General features: G+C 49.7%; 5 protein-coding genes and 1 non-coding gene across 6 annotated transcripts; 1 reads left to right on the plus strand and 5 right to left on the minus strand.

The window, feature by feature from the left end:
- Window positions 1-11: 11 nt before the first annotated feature.
- On the minus strand, window positions 12-1,481 carry BO88DRAFT_401892 (MFS general substrate transporter; the record flags this gene model as incomplete). The annotated part of the gene is made up of 1 exon (XM_025705955.1): window positions 12-1,481. Exon 1 carries the CDS (start codon window positions 1,209-1,211, stop codon window positions 15-17), a length of 1,197 nt encoding a protein of 398 aa, XP_025566599.1. The 5' UTR covers window positions 1,212-1,481.
- Window positions 1,482-1,769: 288 nt separating this feature from the next.
- Window positions 1,770-3,918, minus strand: BO88DRAFT_441355 (citrinin biosynthesis transcriptional activator CtnR). Its single transcript, XM_025709871.1, has 5 exons — window positions 3,556-3,918; window positions 3,299-3,503; window positions 2,725-3,250; window positions 2,177-2,671; window positions 1,770-2,125 (listed from the first exon to the last, which is right to left on the minus strand). Exons 1-5 carry the CDS (start codon window positions 3,767-3,769, stop codon window positions 1,904-1,906), a joined length of 1,662 nt encoding a protein of 553 aa, XP_025566600.1. The 5' UTR covers window positions 3,770-3,918; the 3' UTR covers window positions 1,770-1,903.
- Window positions 3,919-6,340: 2,422 nt separating this feature from the next.
- Window positions 6,341-7,981, minus strand: BO88DRAFT_441356 (flavin-containing monooxygenase; the record flags this gene model as incomplete). The annotated part of the gene is made up of 1 exon (XM_025709872.1): window positions 6,341-7,981. One exon carries the CDS (start codon window positions 7,979-7,981, stop codon window positions 6,341-6,343), a length of 1,641 nt encoding a protein of 546 aa, XP_025566601.1.
- A 1,658-nt stretch (window positions 7,982-9,639) lies between these two features.
- On the plus strand, window positions 9,640-9,747 carry BO88DRAFT_t46. Its single transcript has one exon. It is a non-coding gene; the product is annotated as a tRNA-Met (tRNA).
- A 664-nt stretch (window positions 9,748-10,411) lies between these two features.
- On the minus strand, window positions 10,412-12,250 carry BO88DRAFT_358772 (SNG1 family protein). Its single transcript, XM_025703801.1, has 3 exons — window positions 11,987-12,250; window positions 10,855-11,931; window positions 10,412-10,805 (listed from the first exon to the last, which is right to left on the minus strand). Exons 1-3 carry the CDS (start codon window positions 12,114-12,116, stop codon window positions 10,654-10,656), a joined length of 1,359 nt encoding a protein of 452 aa, XP_025566602.1. The 5' UTR covers window positions 12,117-12,250; the 3' UTR covers window positions 10,412-10,653.
- Window positions 12,251-12,547: 297 nt separating this feature from the next.
- On the minus strand, window positions 12,548-15,055 carry BO88DRAFT_432622 (glycosyl hydrolase family 79 C-terminal domain-containing protein). Its single transcript, XM_025709369.1, has 8 exons — window positions 14,536-15,055; window positions 14,366-14,485; window positions 14,170-14,309; window positions 13,983-14,090; window positions 13,561-13,929; window positions 13,422-13,513; window positions 13,327-13,360; window positions 12,548-13,268 (listed from the first exon to the last, which is right to left on the minus strand). The coding sequence occupies exons 1-8, from the start codon at window positions 14,679-14,681 to the stop codon at window positions 12,823-12,825; spliced, it is 1,455 nt and encodes a 484-aa protein (XP_025566603.1). The 5' UTR covers window positions 14,682-15,055; the 3' UTR covers window positions 12,548-12,822.
- Window positions 15,056-15,095: the final 40 nt, after the last annotated feature.

Raw genomic sequence — 15,095 nt, forward strand, 5'->3', positions numbered from 1 at the left:
CTGGGTTGAGGTTGCTACACCCGCCACTTCCCATGTACTTCAGCTCGCACCCAGAAACATGCCACCGTCGCAGCGAACAACAACACTCCCACTGTGATAGCAGCCCGCTCATATGTCCCCGACTCCGTCAGGGCGGAGCCTCGTGGTATCAACAGCCCCGTCAGCGGCGTGCCAAGCAACGCCCCGACCCCCCGCACCAGATACAGCGCCCCATTGACGCTAGTGAAATGCTGCACGCCAAAGAGCTCCACCAACGATGCGGGGAAGAGGGAGATATACGCGCTAGCAAAGGCGCCATACAGGATCGTGAAGACGATGAAGAGTCCGTGTGCTGCGGCGCTCGAGGCCAGGGATGAGGGCAGCCAGAAGGCGAAGACGGCGACGGCGCTGAGCAGCGTCGTGGCGGCGAGGGCATTGATTCTGCCGAGCTTGTCGGCTGCGTAGCCGATGATTATGCGGGAGACAAAGTTCGATGCGTTGCTTAGCGTGATGAAGTTGGCTGCTGTCGTAGCGCTGTAGCCCAGGGCTTGGGCGTATGCGGCGTAGAAGAAGAGCGGCGTGGAGTAGCCGGCGGATTGGAGGAAACAGCCGAGGGCTTGCGCCGTGAAGCGTTTGGAGCGGGCTACACGCCAGTTGACGAGAGGGACGGAGAAGAGTCGGACCCATTTGGGACGAGGGTGGGAGCTGCTGCTGGATGATCCGGCTGCTTGCAGTTTAACTTGTTCGTGGAATTTGGGCTCCCAGCGCAGGATGCTGCCGGCGGCGGTGACGGTGGTCAGTGAGATGCAGCCTGAGATGCGCAGGGCGTTGCGGAAGCCCACATGGGAGATCATGGCCCGCAGTGCAGGCGGCCAGATCATGCCCCCCACTCCGGTCCCCGAGATGATGATTCCCATGGCGAGGCCGCGACGTTTGCTGAACCAGGTTGGGGCGACCGCCATGGTGGGAACGTAGGCCATGCAGGTGCCAATGCCCAGGAGTAAGCCCTGTGTTAGGGCAAAATGCCATAGAGCCTTGCTGAAACTGGCGAGGATGTAGGCGATGCCGAACACCCAGCCGCCGGCGATGATCACGGCTTGTGGGGAGAAGAGTTTCGCCCAGGACATGGCAAAAGGGCCCGCCATCGACATGAGCGCGATGGCCAGTGTGCCGATCAGGTCGATGAGCGCAGTCGTGCTTCCGGTAAACGGAGTGTCTGGTTCGCGGGCCATCTCTTCATAGAGGGATTGGTAGACTCCAAAGGAGAACACGAAAGCGCAGGTCGTGATCATCACGATGAACCCGGCTGCCACAACGGCGACATAGTGCCTTGGTTGTCAGAAATGTTGAACCTCTTGTAGGTTGGTGGGCTTACCATTGGGGATAAATCGGTTCAGGAACAGGCTCACTCCTGCTATTCGAAGCCCGGTCCACATCCTGCGGCATGGATGACCCCTGCTCAGCCGCCGACCGGGAGCGATCAGACAATTCTACTTCTATCTTCTGGCTCGCCATGACTACCATGAGAAGCACAAGGTGGATCGATCGATTCATCCAAGCCTTATTAAAGTTGATCTGATAAGACGGCAGCTTGCCGAGTCTCGTTTCCGCGGCTAAAGCATCAGCCCGCCGCACACGGCAATCTCACAGCTTCATCTACCGGCGCTGCGGATCCGGGGTATACCAGGTATATTATAGGCGGATGAAGCCGCCTGACCACCCCCATCAAAGCCAATTTTTGAGCCGATCTCTTAGCGATCCGGCAGTCCCACGCCTAAACTACCTTCATTGGCTGCTCATTCACCGTGAGCCATTTTCGTCATGGTAGTGCACGTCACAAGGCCAACCCAAGCGAGCTTCCGAATCTCGTAGCGTATAAGGCTGAGCAGCTTTCCATAGAAAAGTATGTACAATATCGACGAACCTAGCCATGACCCTCCTCCTCAGCAAAGACAAAGTCGGGTTCGAGATCAAACAGATCAGAGTGTTGGCTAGCCCATTCCCGGCAAATATAGTTAGTATTTGCCAAATTTTGCACCATACCTAGGACTTCCTGCAGCTGCAGCGCGCACGAGGCATCTGTTTCTTGATACACCATGAGCACTTGGGCGCACAGAAGTATGGGGAGCGGTGTGAACGGGGAGATCTATCGGACATCAGTACAGCTAGCTAAATGAAAGAGATCGTTGCAAGTCACCTCAAAATAACTCAGCTGTAACACTGCCTCTGTCAGTCGGATAATCTCCTGCACAGTCAGGAGTGCCCGCTGTCGACATTGCCGCAGCGTCTCACTATTCTCAGTCGCGCGAGCCAGTAGCTCCAGTGTCAAACAATGGTATAGAATAGCCGATTGTATCATAAGATTAGGGGTGAGAGACACCGGTTCGGCTGGCAGAGTGGGCGTCACTGACTGGACTGCCGAGATGGTCCGACTCTTCTTGACAAGTACAGCATCTAGCCAGCGATGTCGCTCCCAGAAACTATTGGATATGCCGCAGTCGGCTTGCTCAGCGACTGCCTGCTGTCGGTGCAATACCGTTTTCCCACAAAGTGATGCTAGGATGACCATTTCCGAAAGCTCTGCTTTAAGAAGGGGTCTATCTTCAATGATGGTTTTCGATAGGAAACCGGTCATTTGGCTCAGTTGACCTGTCTGGAACGTCTCCTCTCTGGCGGGCAGTCGTGTCGCAATCTGTCAGACTATCAGCTAGGTACGCCGGCAATCAGAGCATCGACTTGACATACAGTTCGCTCGTCAAAGGTCAACGGGCTCTCATGTCTCAAGGAGATAAGTCGGTCCAAAATGTACGCTACCCAGAAGACGCGACGCTTCTCCTCCGCACAGACAGGGTCCTCGAATGAGTTTGCTTGGTGAGATCCTGTATTGTCCGCCCTATCAAGATCAAGTTTGTGCAGGTCGATCAGCTGCACAAGTCGGATGCCCTGACCGGCACTCACCCACCCGCGACGGAAGTTATGGTGAGTGAATTCGTAAACAGCAAGTATCAGTAAAGCCTGAACATGCTCTATTTGGTCAGTCTCGGAATCTCCATCTACTAGTTGTAGATAGCCTAACAGCTGGCGAACAGACTGGTACAGGGGCTCGCATAGATGCCTCAGCTGGGCAGACATTGATGTGGTTATCGTCCACATGGCGTACTGCAAGCATCTTCTCGACACAGACTTGTTGGGATTCCTGGTCCAGGAAAGGTAGCGCCGTGCGTTGAGAATGGGAACGAAAGCGTGTGCACGGTCAAAGTACAACTGGTCACTTGCTTGCTCAGCACAACAGCACGAAAAAAGGAATCATGATACCTACAGTTCGGCATGTAATAAGTCCGAAACCGGCACTTCCCCTACGCTTGGTGCTCCCGCTGGGGCGTTGAACTCGTTGAGAAGTACATTTAATTGGGGCTCCTCATTCCAGCCATGCACTGTGGGTTGCGCAGCAATATCACCGTTTGTGGATGTCTCTGCTGACACGGGATCTTGTGTCCGTCCAAAGAGGATATTCTCAAGATTCGCTATTGACATAAGTCCTTGTCAATATTCTTCAGAGTGGAGGATACTACTCACCAATACGCACTTGCAAGGTTTTCAAATGGCCTTTCTTGGGGCCCCGGCGGGAAGGCTGTGGGTTAAAGACACATGTTATGCCCGCGTTAGAACAATTAATGCATTGGGGATGCTTCCCATCGCAGCGCATCTTTCGGCGACGGCATTCCGCGCATGCAGAGCCAGGACGATTGCGAGATTGAGGTTGATCACTAGAAGGCGAAGGACTCGACATAGCTGGTGCGTAGGCGAATGGTGAGTCAAACAGGGGAATGCACGAGTGCCGTTTGCATGAGGTGGTGATAAACGGATATATGTCTAGCTGTGACACAGGAACCCTGAGCAGATCTTGGCTCCCACTGAACGACGGCAAGCCATGCCGAGCCAATTAGTGCGCTTTATGTTCCGAGCTATAGGGTATCCTGCAACATGAGAGGGTGGGGGTTGGGGCAGGCGGGCTAGTAGCTGAGTGGGTGGTCAAGTCAGTGTGCTGCCATTACAGCATCTTGCAGCTGAGTATGGAAGGGTAATCCTTGAGAGGCATTGCCTGTTGCGGAAATCCGAGCGAAGCCAGCATAAGCACACTGCCATGGATGTCAGATCCATAGAGGTCGGCGCTCCCAGGTCCATCTGCATGCCAGAATTTTGGTGACTTCGTCACGAAAGTGAGATCATGATGATTTGGAATAGATTTTATGAAGATCTGGAGCTGAGCTATGCAATGTTGGGGGTACCTTTTCAGAGGATACCACTCGCAGGTAACATACTTGCTGCAAACAATTATCGGGCATACTACATCTATCCAGTAATTTTTCATGCTGGTGGCTTCAGTCAAGAAGGACTAAGCTTTTCGATGGTCGTGGTAAGATTCCCGGTAATTCAATGCAGCGGCTACTGCGTGATGAGTTTCAGAGAATGCGGTCTGAACACTTGACTTAGCTTCCGTTTAAGCTGAAGTGATGGTTGCAGGAGGCTTGTCATGGCACTGAAATCTTATTGCACACCGCAACTGAGGCCCAGGGTGGCTGCATAAGTGTGCCAATAGTAATGCCAACAATCCCAAATGGCGGAATGATTCCCATCCCACTTTTCTTTGATGGGTGGCACAATCAGCCCTGTACCAATACATCTCAGGGTGCATGTCGTATTTGTCGAGGGGCGAACAAAATGATATCCGCAGTAATGGGATGATAGAGTGCAGTATCTGAAGAGATGGCGCTTATAAAATCCATGTCTATTGGATATATTTGCCTGTGATGTGATAGATACCTTTGTATTCCGTATACATTCATTTCCTCGTGTTGCTTGGATATAAGATTAGTCTGTTTTTTCGGCTAACCGGGCAATCCATACTCTGCATTGCTAGAGCTGCACACTCCATCCTGCGTGCAGCGGTTAGCTTTTAAACGTGCAGACTAGAAAGACTGGCGTATTTTGGGGGATACTAGACGTAAGAGCGTGCTCGGAGATACTCCCAAAAGGGGGTGTGGTAGCTCGGGTGGACTTCGTGCATCTGGGAAAGAGATCGTCGCAATTGGCTGGATATATTCGGCTTCCGCCGGGTTTTGATGATTTCTAATGTCGGCAGGAGTTGATTTAAACCCCTACTAGTTCCATATTGCTTTTCCTGCTTATCTTCAGTCAGCCACCATCAACCGGGGTCAAAAGACCACGTCTTTTTCCCCCTATATGGTCTCTGATGTGAATTTCCGGCAGGTAAATCCGAAGCTTACTGTTATGAAGGTTATTTCTAATAGATTAATATCGCTTTATAAGGCTGAACAACACGTTCCACCGAACCCTACCAATGACGGCAAGATGTCACTGACAGCGGCCCCAGGTAACGTGCTAGGTCTTTCGGGGATGCTTGATCGCGATATGGGCATAGCGTACAAGTAATTGCAGGTCATTCCAAACCAACGGCCATTTATTGGTTTGAATCCAAGGCTGCACACCGAAAATTGCATATGGTGTGCAGTGCAAGTCGTGAACTAGAATATGATATGTGTGTTCAATGTGGAGAGAGATTTCTGATTGTTAGCCTATTGAGGTAAAGAGGAAGAGGAATGAAAGAGGAGATGCTTCTGGAAGTACACGTGGTCGGATATGGGAGGCCTGCAGAAACCTCAGGCCACGCCCCGACAAGGCCATTGTTTCAATTGGAGAGATGGGCTGGGATGGGCGAAGAAGAAAAGCAATAATCAGAAAAAAAGAAAAAGCAAACAAACTTCACCTCTCGGTCTAGTGGAACTCGTATGTAGCTAGTTGGCTGATTATTTGACTAGCAGTCTATCACACAAATGGAAAAGTCGTGCGAGTCAGTCGTATGTGAATCAATCCATTGTTCCTAGCCCAATTGATTCTGGAAATGCCTCACCAATTCATCCTCCGAGGAAAAAGCTTCCCTGGCCTGTAATTTCTACTATTTTCTTATCACGGTAGCTCCTAGAAACATCACACTATGTCTCGGGTGATCATCCCGCAAGATACACCTGGGGGACCCATGCTTTTCCCGTGGATCCATTCGATCGATGTTTAACAGGGCCAAATTATTAATCCTTCAAATACGTCTTTGGTTGGTACCATCTTATTGCTAGTCCCCCCAATAGAAAGTTTCTCGGAAGAGTTCCCCCGTCTCCCAAGTACAAGGCAGGGCTAGATTTTCTGTATTTTATGGGGAGACCAAGATCTGCCGCTCGTACTTTCATTGCGTTTGGAGAAAGTTTGACAGCCTGGGCTGACTCGCGGAAGACAATTGATTTACGTTCACTCGTCATGAATTCCGCATGGAGTCTTCCCGAAATATTCAGAGGTTCGCCATCTGCACAGTTTTGAACCCCTTCCAATTCCCCAGAGCCTCCGTACAAGCCTGTTTGTATGCTGGTATCCCACCACAAAAATTAAGCATCTGCCGCTTCTTCCCCGGTATATTGGCGCCCATATACCAAGAGTCCGCCCGAGTAAACAGTGTCGCGTTAGCGATTTCATCCGCCCATTTCGTCCATGAGTCTGCTGCCTCTGGTGTAGCCTCGATAGACGCCAGTCGATTGGCCCGCATTCTCTGGATTGTATCGATGATAATCTGGCCCTGTACTTCTATAGTCGAAGGTACATTGCTAAGCGCGCTCGGTCCATGTACTCCGCACATGTAGAACAGATTGGGGTATCCGCTAAGCGTCAATCCCAAGTATGTTTTTGCGCCATCCTTCCATTCTTCCTTTAGGGCTATGCCCTCCGTGTTGTGAAGACCTAAGTTTGTCAAGCTCCCCGTCAAACCATCAAACCCAGTTGCCAATGCGACCGCGTCAAGCTCATGGTAGGCTCCGCTGCTAGTGATAATACCGTGGGGCCGGAATTCAACAATTTTCTCCTCGCGCACATTGACTAAGTGGACGTTCGGCTGGTTGAACACTTCGTAGTAATTCAATTCCAGTGCCGTTCGTTTCGCTCCAATGGGATGTGGTGGATCCAATGGTGCCAAGAGGTCCCGCTTTCTGGGGTCGTGGATTCTCGAACGCGTCTTTTGAGCCCAGAAGTCGTACAAGGCACGGTTTGCTTGCAGATCGGTCAAGTTATCGATATATGTTCCAAGAATGTAATTAAAACTGCCCTTTTTCCATGCATATTCATAAAAAGCCTCACGCTCTTCGGGTAAAACGTCAAATGTCCGTTTGGGTACTTGCGTTGCTACATATCCCGCAAAGGTTTTAACACGGTCCCGAAAGACGTGCGGATACATGGACCTGATGACCTCCTGCTCCTGGGGAAGTTGAAGTTGTCGCATGGGCAAAGCCAGGTTGGGTGTTCTCTGAAACACCGTCAAAGTGCCTGCTTCTTTTGCCCACTCTTGGATGATCTGAATTCCTGCCGAGCCCGTTCCTATCACTGCCACTTTCTTCCCTTGAATGTTGACGCTCTCCTCTGGCCAGTATTCGGAGTGATAGATCTCGCCCTTGGAACTCTCTATCCCAGGAAAATCAGGCGTATAGCTCTTTGATGCAAGTCCTGTACATGGTAGGAGGAATTGGGATTCGGTGACTCGACCACCCTCCGTTTCGGTGCGCCAACAGCTCTTTTCTCGGACGAACTGTGCCTTCACCACCTTGGCCCGGAAGTCCACATCTTTCTTGATATGGAGCTTTTTATCGACATGGGCGAAATACCGGCGCAGCTCCTGGCCGGAGGGGTAAACTTCGCTCCAACACCAATCCTCCCAAACCTCCGGCATAGACAGCTGATAAATCCAGCTTTCCGAATCGACCCTCACACCTGGATAGATATGATTTGCCCACGTCCCTCCTAATTCCGTCCCTGTTTCGTAGATCCGGCATGAATAGCCTAATTTTCGAAGGTGATATAACATAAAGATTCCCGAAAACCCAGCTCCTATTATGAGGATGTCATATCTGGCAGGGCGGGTGTCTGGAGGATTCGCACTGTGTGCCATCTCTATGTTAATTCTAGGGGGTTTATATGTGTGGCAGGAAGGTAAAAAGCTAGGATGCGATGGCGGGGAGACTCTTTGAAATGTCAATGGGAGGGCAGCAGTCGGTATATGTAATAGTGCGACCGCACCGCCATCGCCGAGGGTCTATGGTGTGATAACCCACGTACTTCTGTGACATGTCCACCAGTTTCTGGATATGGGCCGTTGGAGAGATTGTTGTTTACTAGCGCAGAGACGTCATGCTGCGGTGCGGATTCAGGTACACGCTCACATTGGACGCCTGAGAAGCCATCCGTACTAGTCCGTTCACATAGTGACGGCCGTCCTCGGCTTTCTCCACTCAAGCCTCGGAATATGGGAGATAGTGAAAATTTTCCTGTGTTAGACTATCGCCCAGCCCCCTCGCTTGGCGGTTATGGTGCTTTTATCGAGGTTGGGGAGCTGCTGACAGCTTGGCCCTAGTAGCTTCGAAAACAATGCTTATTGTCGTACAAGCGAACACGACAACCCTCTCAAGTAAGCCACGTGAGGGAAGGATCATGGGGGTAGGACGCTGGTTTCAATAATATGGCAGCCTCAATGGTGTGATTGTTGGTATCCCGACGATGATAAGCACTAGCGAAACATTGGCGCACGGGAAAGGGAAGGGAGGGCTTGTTATCACATATTTGTTGCCTCTACCGAAGCAAGTCGGTGTCATCCTTTAACCCCGCACCGGGCGGGCTGGCTCCCTTGACATCTAAGACGCATTGTTGCCAGGGTGCTTTCTTCCATATGCAGGATTAATGGTGCACAATAAGGGGATAAAAGCTCCTTCACGACCTTCTCGGTCAGAGAGGACTTCATGAAGCCGGCTAGAGAACCAACCGGACCACAACTGACCGGAATGTTGCTGTTCAGTACCATATCAAAAATACAGACACTTCGTTTCTAATTTTGGTTACATGGTGTAGTTGCATATCACAGTACTCCGCCTTGTAGGTGGGTGTCGTGGTATAGAAGCGTTAGTAGTTATCACTAATCATTGGTCCTATTGGTGGGGTTATGTGGACGTAAACAGCACATTTGTATGTGCGAAGCCATTAGTCCGGCTTATTGGGTCCCAGTTTCCTCCTTTATTATTTGGTGCTGAGCTAGGACCCAAACACGTAAGAAGTCTGTAGCGGCATGGACTCTCCATGCGATATAAGGAGGCTATGATAAAGGCATACTGCGTCCAGCTCTCAAGTCACTTGTTTTGCCTGTCTTGTCACTGAGATTAAGCACGTGTGGGACATTGCAGTGTATTTCGCTCGAGCTCAATTAGACAAAGGCGTTTGAACTGTCAAGTGAGTGGTTGAATGGGGAAAAACTCCAAGTTCAATTGTGGTGATAACTCCTGAAGTGCTACATGGATGTATGGTACGGTGGTAGCGCAACAATATATATAACCGTTACAAAACACGATTTCCACCATCGACCAAAAACGATACAAAACACCAAAATACAACATATTTCCACATATACATAAAGCAATTAAACATACTGAAGCCATTCACTAATCATAAACCACCAAAAAGAACACAACGCACAGCCCAAAGTCATTCATACAAAACGTCTCTTCTGAACCAGCATGCGCAGGATATAAGTTGAATAGTTGGTACCGCTTTCAACAACTCGTCTCGATGGTGTAGTTGGTTATCACGTGGGTCTCATACTACAGTATGACGTGGAAGCATAACTTCCATGCGATCCCAAGGCCGGGAGTTCGAACCTCCCTCGGGACATCTCTTTTTGGATCGTCATAATCACGAATCACGTGATATATATGGTCGTGCGATTGGGATACAGCTAATTAACGTATTCAACGGTTGGACGGCCCACACGGTTGGGCGGCCCATCTGGTTATCCCATATAAAAGATGCTTTTTTAAATCTATTATATCTCAGTCCAAAACTGGATCTAAGTAGTTCTAACTTCATATATAGATAATATACAGCAGAAAGAGTAGTATATGATTTTTTCAAAATTAAAAGATTTTTCTTATATGAATTATATCGATGTATCTAAAATTACAGATAAAATACATATATTATAATATGATAAGATACTATTCATACTTATATAAACTCTTGAATAGTATTAAATAATTATTTATATAATTTATAATCTATTTATGCATTATTGAGTCTTCTAGTCTTATAATGGTTGAGATATCTTATGTTTAAAAAGAGTCTTTTATATAGTATTACCAGATGGGCCGTCCAACCGTTGTATACGTTAAGTAAATTTCTTTCTTTCACTTTTTACATTTAGTTAATATTTTTTATGAAAATCCTGGCAGCGGAGAGACCCCTACCATATTAACCGAGTCTAGTATCGCTTCGTTAATACAACCGGGCCCCGTGGTCTGTAGCAAGCGATAGTCCATCAAGCATAGCAACTATTGCTGTGGCATTCATTGAACCGAAAGACATACATAACTGTGATGGATCTATAAGTGTCTAAAAATATATAACGAAAAGTATATGCAAGAACCGAAATCCCCCAATAATGACCCTCATCCACATTACTCCCACGGACCGTATTAGCAAGAAGATACCATGCCGAAATATAGAACCTTTATGTATGCTCGTCAAACAAGATCAGAAAAGTCTATTGCTTTTGATACCCGGGGCCAGCGTATGGGCCTTTCACGCCCAACCCCGCTTGACCTTCCATTTCATAAACGCTGCAGCGAATGGGAACAAAAAGATCGAGAATGCAACCCAGGCGAAAAGGACACCAAAGTCAAGCCCAATCCGAGAATGCGTATCGAAGAGAATGGTGCGGAGTGCCTCGACGACTACCATATATTAGCTTGGTAAACTGGGAGAATTGAGGGAACAACTCACTTCTGTGAAGAGGCCAGGCGTAACCCCATCTGAAGAAACCCGGAGCCAAATCCAAAGCATAAAAACCAGTGGCCACGTTGGTGATGACCCAGAAAATGAGGAAGAGCGCACTCCAAGGGAGACCGATAATCATCGCCATGTTCTCGCATGGGAAACCGAGGGCACACATTCCAACCCAGTTCAACATCCAGTAGACAACGAAGGACCCATGGCCGTAGGCATTGGGGTTGTTGGCGGGCTGAGTGTCGGGTGCGGAGGGATTATTAAACGGAATCTGGAAGGCCAGTGACACGAAAGAGTAGAAGAGCGATAGGAAGAAGTATGTGCCGATGTTGGACAGGATCCGCCACAGGAGCCACTGTGGGATTTTCAGCGGAGGATGGTTGCCTTTGATGAATTGAATGTGTATGGGCATCATGAACGGGGTGTTGAAGAAGGCAAGAATGATCAGATAGATGAGACCGATGCTCACGGCCGGAGTGATGACGGCAGGCGCGAAGGGTCGAAGGTCAACGGAGGTGAATCCAATTGCCGGGTTGATGGCCTGTGGCACTTTGCTGATGTTGTACCCTTCCTGCGCAACGGTCTGTATCCAGCGCGGTCCGAAGTACGACCGGACGGCCAAGTCTAGATCGGATAAGAAGGGGATGATGTAGTTGTAATATGTGGTCGGATCGCGTGCACTGATCATGACGAACTCCGCTGCACCGTAGGGGTCGTAGGACGAGTTTCCGTTAGTGACAGCGTTGCGAAGAAGAGCAGTGGCATTAGAGTTGACAATAACAGCTGCGTAAGCGTGCTCGTCGTACACCGACTGGCGCACAGCCCAGGGGTCATTGTTGAACTCTGCAGGAGACTTGATCGTGTAACCTAGATGCTCGCTGCTCGAGTCAAGTATCTGATTCACGACGTCAGTCACGGCAGGGCCCACGATTGGAGTCTCATTTCGGTAGGGCTCCAGCTGGCCATCGAAATCGACAACCCAAACAGTTAGAGCAGGAAACCGGGACTCCGACTGAAACTGTACGGCCCAGAACAGGGATAGAATGCAAAGGATGAAGACACAGAGCAGTAAAACTGTAGATTAACAATTAGAGAAGAAACAATCATAATTTAAAGGCTTAGCACTAACCTGTCCGGCCCCACTGGAAGAAAACGCTGCGACGAGCAGCTTTAAGTGCAGGATCAAAGAAAGAGACGGCCGCAGGAGGGGCCTCAGCCTTGTCGCCAGCCTCGGCCATCTGGACTTTGTCGGAGCTCATACTGTGGCCCGAGTACAAGGACGTAAGGCCGATGTGTGAGGAGGAATGGTAAGGGTAGGTAGCGTAGGAAAGGGGGAAAACCACAGCAGATAAGAATATAATGCCATCCAAAGCCAAGGAGGCCTAGAGGCGCGATGGGCAGCTTTAAAAGAGTCCATGATCAGCCTGGTACCCATCGCAACCATTTTCCACTGGTGGCTCACTGATCGCTATCCAAAGTCGGCAACGGCGAGCCCGGGAAATTCTCCAAATAGGGTAATAATCGAACTCCGAGACCAGAGTTCGCCTTTTCGGAGCGCGAAAGTGTAAAAAGTTCGTTCTCGGGCTTACAGCTCGGCATGGCTTGAACTGACTCCGCGTGGCCTACCGCTAACAACGGGAATAACCATTTTCTAATTTGACCACGATAAGGTCTTCTATCTTTATAAAATGTGCATATTCTCATGCTTAATTCATGCACTTTTATAAATTAGGACGCTTGATCTGATGAGGCTCGGCGTGGTCTGAAGTGGGCGGTGAGGTGACTGCCAGAATGTCAGACCCGGTCATTTCTCGGCTGAGCTGAGCCAAGCGGAATTCCGGCTATATTTTTAAGGGAACTGGCTAGACCCGGGATTACCCCTAGCAGGGCCCAGCTTGGTTTGTCCCGTGCATTCCAATCTTATCTGATATGACCGCGCCTAACGCTGCTTGTGCTTCTTTCAGATTACACATAAATAAGCAACGCCTCCGATGCCTGGACAGTGAATGTCGCCCGTCCTGCTGTTGCCTGCGTCGTCTCCGTATCTTTCGTGCCCTGTAGTTCGCATGTCGCGTTCGCAAAAGTCTGCCCTCCGACGGTGATCGTCCCCTCCCCGACGGTCGTTGTTGCGGCGTCTCCAGTTAATCGCAACGCGGATACGGAAGTGGATGTCGAGGGAATGCCACTCAGCGTCACACTCACGCTGCTCCGTGTCCCTGAGGTATAATACTCCGAGTTGTACAGCAATACACGAATGGGCTGGTTACTGCTATCGTAGAAGGCGTATGCTGCGAACCGGCTATTCCCGGTGTCTAGCTGGGCGATTTTGGAGGCACCAGAGAGGGCAAGAGCGGCCGTATAGGCGCCGTAGAATGGCGCATTTACTGATTCGTCCCACCAGCAATACGGGCCTTGTACCATGGGTTAACTTGCGCCAACCAGACATAAGCAACAACATGAGATACGTACAGTTGCCAATTGTTCCTTGGTGGAAGAATAATTGCTGTCAAAGTCAGATCAAAAGGCTCGTTCTAAATCCGGGGTCGATGGCAGGTAGCACCTACCTTAACACCTAGAATGGTGGCTTGCATGACATAGTCCAGGATCCAAAGCCCGGCACCGAAGGTAGGGCTAATGCCACCACCTCCACCGGTCGCTGGCGCTGTTTAGCATTTCGTCAGGCACGTGCTGGGGGAATCATACCCGAATTGGTTTCTCCCATGACAAAATCTTTGTTGAGCTCCTGTGCAGCTACTATTTGGCTCTGAAACTCCGACACTCCCTCCACTATCTCCGTATGGCTCATCAGTTCATCTAGGTCCGCGGTAGACGCTGATTGCGGATAGTAATGGTGGCAGAAAGAGCGCACGTATTGGGTGGTATCGGCTTCTTCCTCTTTCTGGGCTAAATTGCTCACATTGAAAGTGCCCACGCCGAAGAAGACACCAGCTTGGGCGAATGATGTTTCGTCCAAAGCACTGCCTACAGATGCTTGCCACGAGACCTGCGAAGCTGCATCAGCTGCAGCCGTCCATGACTGGCCATCCGCGATTGGATCACTTGAAGTGAAGACTGACAAGAGTTAGCGCGCCTGTTCCGAATGTGAGTATATACTGTGAACGTACAGTTCGGTTCGTTTCCAAGCTCAATAGCATAAAGAGTAACAATGTCTGATTTGGAGACCTTTGCTGCGGCGATTGTATTGTCGATATTGTCTAGCCGTCTATTGAGTCCTGAGCGTATCTCAGCATTGTGGTTAGGAGCCCAGTAAGGGCACTCGCGAATCAATAATATTCGCTATCAATGGCATACCAATGGTCACCGATCCTTCATAAGAACCAGCTATTTCCATGAATGAGTTACCAAATGTGAGTGTCTCTGGTGCATCATCCGGCGAGTCAACGCTGTATGAGACTGCTGACGATAAAGAGGCATTGTAGGTCGCGCGATCCCTTGTAGAAGGCTTAGTACGATAAATTGCAGTACGAAGACGTCGCGGTTATCTCACTGCGTTGTGCCTCCAATTCGAATGGGCGAGTAAGATCCCGATGCATCGTGCAGTTGTCCCAAACAAGAATTTGTCAAGGGTAGTTGCTGGAAGTACTCTGGAAAGGCAAAAAACTCGAATCTTATTATAGTCAGAAATCAGAACTCTTGCTGTAAGACAGGTTGACGTACGAAACGCCCACGGGAGCAGCGTCTAGCTGACCACTGGAGTTTGCTGGAGCTGACGAAGGGATTTCAAAACTGAGGCCATTGACTCCGCTTCCAGCAACCAGCAGAAGAGCTGGAGCAATAAGAGCATTCATTCGGATGCCAAACATGACTGGGATCCCAATTGAACTAACTGTACCTAACGCGATCTTATCTATACTTTTAGCAAAAGAGTACTTGCTCAATGGTCTCTAGAAACTCCGATTTTCAATTGCCGCAGTCAACCGACTCGATTCCTCGAATCCATACATCCACCGGAGGTGCCATCGGTTATTATGGAGCCAGCTCGGATAAATTGAGGTGAGGGGGCGATCAAACATCGCCAGAGTTTATTGAAGACGATCGGTGAATGGCTGGCCATCGATGGACACCGGCGGAGATCGCTGTCATTGCGGGGGCGGGGCAGTGACGAATGGATTAGTAGTTCTTCCACCAAACATCAGCTGGACTGGCAACCAGCTAATAGACATGCTCTTAAATTGTGTAGTGCAAGAGCGATTTGAGAAGGTGAAGAGATGTTGGGA

The sequence above is a fragment of the Aspergillus vadensis genome (assembly GCF_003184925.1).
Source record: "Aspergillus vadensis CBS 113365 unplaced genomic scaffold BO88scaffold_3, whole genome shotgun sequence".
In the NCBI taxonomy this organism is placed as follows: domain Eukaryota; kingdom Fungi; phylum Ascomycota; class Eurotiomycetes; order Eurotiales; family Aspergillaceae; genus Aspergillus; species Aspergillus vadensis.